Source organism: Danio aesculapii, chromosome 23, assembly GCF_903798145.1.
Source record: "Danio aesculapii chromosome 23, fDanAes4.1, whole genome shotgun sequence".
Classification (NCBI taxonomy): Eukaryota; Metazoa; Chordata; class Actinopteri; order Cypriniformes; family Danionidae; genus Danio; species Danio aesculapii.
In genome coordinates, this window is record NC_079457.1 from 11,746,181 (window position 1) to 11,754,841 (window position 8,661).

At 34.6% G+C, this 8,661-nt stretch overlaps 1 protein-coding gene across 1 annotated transcript; it reads left to right on the plus strand.

Annotated features, from left to right (window-relative positions):
* The first annotated feature begins 360 nt into the window (after nucleotides 1–360).
* nfe2 (nuclear factor, erythroid 2) lies at nucleotides 361–8,655 on the plus strand. The gene is made up of 4 exons (XM_056449378.1): nucleotides 361–524; nucleotides 3,789–3,867; nucleotides 6,574–6,711; nucleotides 7,190–8,655. The coding sequence occupies exons 2-4, from the start codon at nucleotides 3,820–3,822 to the stop codon at nucleotides 8,402–8,404; spliced, it is 1,401 nt and encodes a 466-aa protein (XP_056305353.1). The 5' UTR covers nucleotides 361–524; nucleotides 3,789–3,819; the 3' UTR covers nucleotides 8,405–8,655.
* Nucleotides 8,656–8,661: the final 6 nt, after the last annotated feature.

Genomic DNA, 8,661 nt, shown 5'->3' on the forward strand with positions numbered 1-8,661 from the left:
TTTCTAAACAAGTTAGGAAAAAAAAGAAACAGAATTTCTTATCCTGACTTCCTCCAAGGTTTTTTGTCCGAGAAACATATGCAAATGAGTGCATATTTAGCCTCATTAGCATATTTAAACAACCTTACAAAAGTTGTAATGTTAAAAAAATGTTTGCAGTTCTTAATCTATCAACTAGACAAGTGTGCTAATACCTATTAGTTACTTGTTTTACCCTATATAGTCACCTTTTTTTGGCATATTAAAGAGCGGGTGTTGCATTTGGGAGGGTAAAAGTGTGGGTGCTTTACAGGAAGGCTGCTTGCATCGCCCATAGACCCGTCCCATCTGTGTGAGTGACAGCCAAAAGCAGAACGGGTGAGTGGGAGACGGGCTGAATGAGAGAGCAGGACAGGTTGAGCACAGACACACTTGTAGTTCAAAACCTGTAGCATGCGGTGAACTCTCAGTCTGTCGGGATCTTACATGATGTTGATCTGAACACTTTCTCATCTGAACTCCGTGCTCTGGGAAATGCTAATAAGGTACTGTTTGTCAGTTCTTCGTCTCTGAGGGATTGTTGTGATGTTTGTTCTGTAAATATGGCAGTTGATGTGATATAGAGTGAGATTCGGGTTACAATGCATTTGTTGAAGTTGTTCAATGTAAACAGTGTGCAAACTTTCTTTTGCTTCAGCAGATCAGTATAAGCTGACAATAGTTATGAACTTCTGAAAGTTGTGTTATATTGTACACATGTTTTCTTCAGTGTGTATTGGTAATGTGCTATCGTATTATGTAAAATGTCTATAAATTAGTTAACAATTATTTTATTTATAGTAAATTAAAACCAAGTGTTGCTACATTGAAGATATTCTAAAACCTAATCTAACATCATGTTACAAAACCAGTATTTATATATATATATATATATATGAATACCAAACCGTAATAAATGAAGGTAATAAATAAATATAGTGTCATGTGATAATTGTATTATGAAAAACTTTTAAATTCATTTGGTTTTAATGAGTCCTAAATCATTTTAAAAGTAAAAACAACTTTTGCCACATTGAAGACTATGATTATGACAAACGTTTTCATAAATAATCTTTTCTTATTTTTTTATTTGACACTTACCCTTTTTGTAATAAATGAAGGTCATGGTTCAACATGCTTAACCTGCAACGTGTATATTGTTTAAAAAATGTTTTAATTAGTATAAAGTTATTTATAAAATTTTTTTGCTATATGAGGAGTTTTACAAAATATAATCTAGGACGTTATTACACAACAACCAGTTTTTTTATATACAATTGTAAAAATTGTTTTATATATATATATATATATATATATATATATATATATATATATATATAATATGTTATAGTTTTATATATATACAAATTCCAAACTGTTTACAAAATAAATACACACATAGAAGACAACCAATACATGAGTTTTACCAAGTATACATTTTCATATAAATTCTCTATTTTACATCAGTCACTGTCCATCTTTTGTAATAACTGAAGATTTAAGAATAAAATGTGCTCACTGTATTATGTAAAACATTTTAATAAATTAGTTTTAATTAGTTCAAACTTAAAAATTGATACTACATTGAAAACATTCTAAAAACCTACTCTAAACTTAATTTTGAAACATAAAACTGGTCACACTTTATATTGATGGTCTGTTGGTTGAATTTAAGTTACATTGCATCTACATGCCAACTAATTCTCATTAGATTATAAGTAGACTGTTGGGTTGGGGTTAGGGTTGGGTTTAGGGTTAGTGTAAGTTGACATGTACTTGCTAAGTTTTTTAAAGTCAGTTAACTGTCTGTTGAAGGAGCATATCAACAGATATTAAGCAGACAGTCTACTAAAACTCAAATGGACCATGAAAATAAAGTGTCAACTAAAAACCTATTCTAAAACTTAATTATGAAACATAATATATATATATATATACACACACACTACCGGTCAAACATTTTGGGGTCAGTAGGATTAAAAATTTTTAAAATGAAAATACAGTACAAATTGTAAAATTTTATTGCACTATAACATAACTGTTCAAAAGTAGTTTATAATTTAATTTAATCATTTATTCCAATGATTTTAATGATGAATTTTTAGCTTCGTTACTTCAGTCATGATCCTTCGGAAATTAATTGCTATTAATTACTATTATTAATGTTAATATTATTATTATTAATGGTAATAGTAATAAAAGCAATAATGACTGGACTAATCATTTCTTTTAAAATTACATACTATATATATATATATATATATATATATATATATATATATATATATATATATATATATATATATATATATATATATATATATATATGAATATGATCTTTTCTTTATGTTTAATTAGACACTAAACATGTTTGATCACAGATTTTGGTCACAGATATTTATTATTAGAGAAATGCTTTTAATAAAGAGAGATTAATGTAATGAAGGTAAATAGACTTTCATTTTTGGATGTTTGTTACCGTTAGCTTATGTGTACTTTAGTACAGTGGTTAGTACCACAGGTGATGTTGAAAGCAAAGGCTGATCCCACAGCTCTGTCCTCACTGAATTTCAGAAACTAGTCAAAGGAAATCAGCCAGACACAGCGGTAAAGGCAGGATATATGTCTTTTACCCTCAATATGACAAAAAGGAAAGAAGTGTTTTGTCAAAAAACTTCACCACACGTGAAATGCCAAACCATTAGATGCAAACAGCAATAATACTGGCACGTCCTGTTAACATCACCTGACATTTCAGTCACGGTGAATATGTGAACAGTATGTGAACAGTATCACTATATTGCCTAATCATTTAAACAATTTTGTTTTCTAAAGTTTTATAACTGTATGATGTATACCTGTGTGTAGCAACAGAATCATATCTAAGTGTAAACTTGTTATTATTCCAGTTGCTTGCCTAAAATAAAGGGATAGTTTACCCAAAACATTTTTCATTTTATCTTGTTTCAAACCTGTTTGACTCTTTTTTTTTTCTGTTGAAGACTAAAGAAGATATTTAGAAAAATGCAAAGCTGTAGCAACTGACATCTGTAGTATTTGTTTGTTACTATGAAAGTCAATGATTACTGGTTTTCAGCTTCCTTCAAAATATCTTCTTTTGTGTTCAACAGTAGAAAGAATCTGATAAAAGTAACCAATTGCGTGAGTTAATATTGAGTATAATTAATTTTTTGGGTGAACTATTCCTTTAACAAGAACCCCCCATTTCCAAGCAAGTAAATGAATCCAAAACATTATATGGTACAGCTCTCATTTGTTTCCCAGTCATATGGTAAAGAGAATGAAACACAACAGTAAGCAGACTGACTGCTAATGTGTGCGGTTGACTTATTAGTCGCGTGAAGGCGTGTAGAGTCTTCCTGATATTCTGAAGTCTGTGGTTTGGCCCCTGCCTTCGTTTACTGGAGAACAGGCTGCGTCCCGAAAGATTGTCTTATCATGGGCTGACATTACTGTAGAAACGCCAGCTGATAGGACAAATCCAGCCCAAGCAAACTTCATGGCCACTCAAACAACATGACATTTGGAGCACATGGGAAGTGAAACACCAAACTGTTTTAAAGAAGATATATTTTATACCGTATAAACCACGGAGTGATATCATCTTCGCTTTATGGGTGTATGGATGAAAAGTAGTCAAGTTCGACTAAAGATTGCTGGCCTGCTGACCACAGATGACCTATATTAGTGGTTATGTGAGTGATTATTTGAATTCATGCAATGAAATGATGATTTGCTTGTGTGTTTAGAGTGATTCAGTGCAGCAGGGGTTTGTCCTGAATGTGTTCAGCAGTCAGCGGTGTACTTCCCCTGAGGATCAGCTGTGAGGTGAGTATCTCTGAGATTATTAATCTGCTTTTTTCCCAAGCAAAGAAAGGGGAGAAAGATGACTCAGGGGTTCGCTGTACAAAAAAGGATTTTAAAACATGTCATTTAAATAGAAATATTAAATGTTTAAATTGCAATATTCTGTCATCTTGCTTTTATAATGATAGTTCACCCAAAAATTTAGTCACTAACTCACCCTCAAGTGGTTCCAATCCAAACCTCTATGGCTTTCTTTCTTCTGTTGAACACTACAGTAGGTTGTTTCCTTTGACTTTCATACACTGTAAAACCCAAAAAGTTAAGGTAACCGATTGCGAAACCGATTTCAACAAACCGTTTCAGTTCAAAAACTAATCCTAATCCTCAATTTGATTAAAACCCAATAAGTTAAGGCAACTCAAACCTTTTGAGGAAATCGATTGCTACAAACAATTTGAGTAAAAAAAAACTAATCTATATGAATACTGTGAACTTACTCCACTTGAGTTGAAGTAACGAGGTATTAAAGTTAATCTTTACCTTCAACACAGAGTTCAAAACTCTTTTCAAATGAGTAGAATTAACTTTCAGTAAAGTTTGAGTTAACTACACTCATTTCATTTGATAAAGTTGACTGTTGGGTTTTACAGTGTAAAGAAAAAGAAATACTATGGAAGTCAATGGTTACAGGTTTACAGCTTTCTTCCAAATAACTTATTTTTTGTTCAACCGGGTCTCAAACAGGTTTGAAACTAGTAATGGCTGTGTAAATGATGACAGACTTTGGGTAAACTATGTCTTATATATATATTCTTGGGTAAACTATGTCTTTAAATGTTTTTTTTATTCAAAAAAAAAACTAGGGAAAAAATATGAAAACTGCAGAAAGACATACACCTGATCATCTGTATGTAATACGTATTATTGTATATTTAATGCAGTTAGAAAGTGTATTAATGTTTCAAAAGTGTTTAGCTAAAATAAAATAAGGGTGAAATAATGTTACACTGCCATTCATACATATTCTCACTTTTACTCATTGAAATATATGAAGAAATATATAATCACATTAAATGATAGGAGAATTTAAGTAATTAAAACAAAATTGATAAACAAATTTGGTAAGCAAAATTTAGTGGTCTGACAGTGTGAAATTGTCTTAACTAAAGTTGTAAAGTAAATAAAAGTAATCCTTAAATATAACCTTTTAATAAGTAACCAAATCTACTTTAATAAGTAACCAAAATCTACTTACTTTACAGATTTTTGGTATATAAACTGTTAAAATAAATGACAGTAAAGATGGATTATATATTTATTTATTTAATAAAAGTTTACCGCTGCTCAGAAAAATACACTTTTTATTTTCAGCTGTCCTTGATATACATGTTCCATGCACTTACTATAGGAATTACACTTAAATTACATTAGACTAAGCCTAACTCTATTCGCTTGTTAAGTGTGACGTCACGCAAAGTGACTTCTGGGTCCAAGAGCTATCAAACAGTATAGGGAGACTCAACAAATGGTAATAATAAACGTTTACAAAGTGATGTATTACTTTCAAAAATCAGGATCGCAATATATATATATATCCATGCCTAATATCCAATGGCCAGAATATGATACATTTTTATAAATAGTTCAAATATTGGTGTCTGTGATGCAGCAAGTCCAGAGAGTGTTGAGGGGTTAATTCATGGAAAAACTGGAAAAGTCATGGAATTTTGACATGGAGTTTTCAAGGCCTGGAAAAGAGAAAACAGAAACAGAAAAACTCACAAAGTTTTGGAAAGTCATGGAAATTAAACTCTATATAAAACTATAATACCAACATTGCATATTTGGCGAGTGACTGTTGCGGATGCACACATTGCAATATCGATGCTGAAATGATATATTGTGCAGCCCTAACTTTAATTTAGGTTAGTTGTCTTTACTTATTTTCTGTCCTTGGCCAAAAACTTGCTCTCACATTGTTAGTGCTGTGTAAGCATTATCAAAATAAATTTTATAAATTGTTGCGTGTTCTATGATATGCTGTAATAAATTTGAATGTCATTGTTTTTCTTATTATTTATCATGTATATGTAGACATTACATAAAACATTACGTCATGAAAATGTACTTAAAAGTTCTGGAAAAGTCATAGAAAAGTCATGGAATTTTAGTAGTGTGTATGAACCCTGATGTTGTGTACACCATGATTTTATATAAAATTCATTTTAATGTGTGATATGACTAAATGTGGTCATAGACGAATATTTTCTCAATTCAAACGAGTAGTGGCCTGGACCTGGACCAGTATTCTTATGTCACGACTTAAGCAGATAGTTTGTACATGTAATTACTTAATAGTTAACTGAATGGTTACACTGTAACAAGGACACCTTAAAATAAAGTGTAACCCAATTTAAAAAAAAACAAAACACACACTAATGTATGGAAAAAAACAGCCGTCTTAAGCTTTTTGTTGTTTTATTGCTTGAAAACTCTTTTGTACTGTTAGGTATCAAAGTTAGTGGAATAAATTGACGCATGTTTGTGTAAATGTATTCAGCTAATCCTAATCCAAACTTTACCCTAACTAAAGAAGTTAACTGACAAGCAGTTGAAAAATTATTTACAGTCAACAGGATAAAGTGTAACCTTTAACACTATCTAAAAGACAAAAATGCCATTTTGTTGCACAAAGTGCATTCATTACAACTGTAATTTCATTTCAAGGGACTGCCAAACCCTGGACGACTGCATGGGGAGGTGTCAATGTCCACCAATGTCAGTGGATCACGGACCCATCGTTCCCCTCAGAATTTGGAGATGGACCTGGCCTGGCAGGAACTGATGGCCATCACAGAACTTCAGGTTGGTACACTTTACTAGTGTCAAAAACATCTGATTGTTTAGTTGTAGAATACAGGCTGTCTTAATGAAATGGTGGCCTTATACCATTTTTTTCTAATGCTGAATCCCTATAAACACACATATTGAGCTACGATCTGCAACAATGGGTCAATTGAGTGATGCAAGGATAAAGGCAGACAGAGAAAGAGGGTGAGCGCTGTATATTGCCGACAGCCCCCTGCATAGCACAATGACCATCTGTTTCAACATGAAACCTGAGCTCTCCAAAGTAAGACCTGCATAAGCTACGGGTGGCACATTCACCCAGGTGGGCTGGTCCTGACTGAACACAACCCAGAACAGATCAACTGTTTCTCGGCTCAAACCAATGCTTTGCTTCTTTCTCAGGGTGTTTAATTGTAAGAGTTTGATTTGAATCTCCTCCAAGGTCAGGTTGGAATAAGTTCTTGTTTAATAAAACACACTGTTTTTGTCACAGGAGTTTGAGGACCCCAATGAGAATCCTTTTGAAGCAATTCCATACCTCTCCATGGAGCCCATGGTATCTCAAGGGGGGTTCGGGATGAATCAGCCACAGCCTGAATCCATTCCAGCCACCTGTGATGCCCATCCTTCTGGTGTATATGAAAGCGCATACCCAGAAATGATGCCACCCTATCCACACATGGATATGCACTACGGTCTTCCTGGTGGCCACGGGTCTTCCAGAATGCTTGCAAACACACAAGGTTTTCACCCACCTCTTATGAGCCTTTTGGAGCACATGAACATGACTACACGCGGTCATGGGATTGCGAAAGATGGTATTAATAACTTTCACTCCACAGGACAAATCAAACAAGTTTGCACAGATGATCTGGAGTCAGATTCTGGTTTGTCGCTTGGTTCGAGTCCGCCGCTCGCCTCTCCTGAGAACGCAGTGCATGGAGCTCCGGCATATTTGCCTGCTGATGCTACTACAGGCTATGCTGAAAGTGAAAGCATTGGGGAACAATGTCATCTACGACCTAATCTGCACAGGGCTGTTGACTACCAGCAGTCATACAGCTCGTATCCTGGAGCTTCTTTTCCCACAGCTGCAAATATGCCATCTAGCAATCTGCACACTTACAGTCCGGTGGCATCAATGAAGCAACCAGTTTTGCCCACAGCCTTACATGATCTACATCTAAATAGCTCAAGACTAGGTTCATACCAGTCCCCATACTCAAAGTCCAAATCCAGCAGTGTTCCCGTACCCCTCAGCAGGGATGAACGGCGAGCTCTTGCTCTAAAAATCCCATTCTCACTGGAAAAGATTGTGAACCTACCAGTGGAGGACTTTAATGAGCTCTTGACCCAATTCACACTGAGCGACGCTCAGCTGGCACTTGTAAGGGACATTCGCAGAAGAGGGAAGAACAAAGTTGCGGCTCAGAACTGTCGTAAACGGAAGTTGGAGAATATTGTGCATTTAGAAAGTGAGCTGGGACAGCTCCGAGCCCAAAGAGAACATTTAGCCAGAGAGAGACTGGAGTTTCAGCAAAACATAGCCATCATCAAATGTCGGCTCTCGGATCTTCACACCCAAGTGTTTTCACAGCTGCATGATGAGGAGGGACATCCGTATTCAGTTGATGAATATTCACTACAGCAAACGAATGATGGCAACATTTATTTGGTGCCACGGAATGCAGCAATGGCTGGTGAATGAACTGTTTTATTAAAGTGATAGTTCACCCAAAAATGTTTTAATTCTGTCATTCACTCCCTTTACTGGTTCCAATCCCTAGCAGGAAAAACAAATTCTGTGGAAAGTGTTTACAGGTTTTCTGCAAAATAGTTTATTTTGGGTTCAACAGACTCATGATCAATTAATCGTGAATCAGTTAGCATTTTTGGGTGAACTCTACCTTTAATGGGGTGTCTGAACCGGATTAAAAGCCACTGTGCATGTTGTTCAGCTTCTGC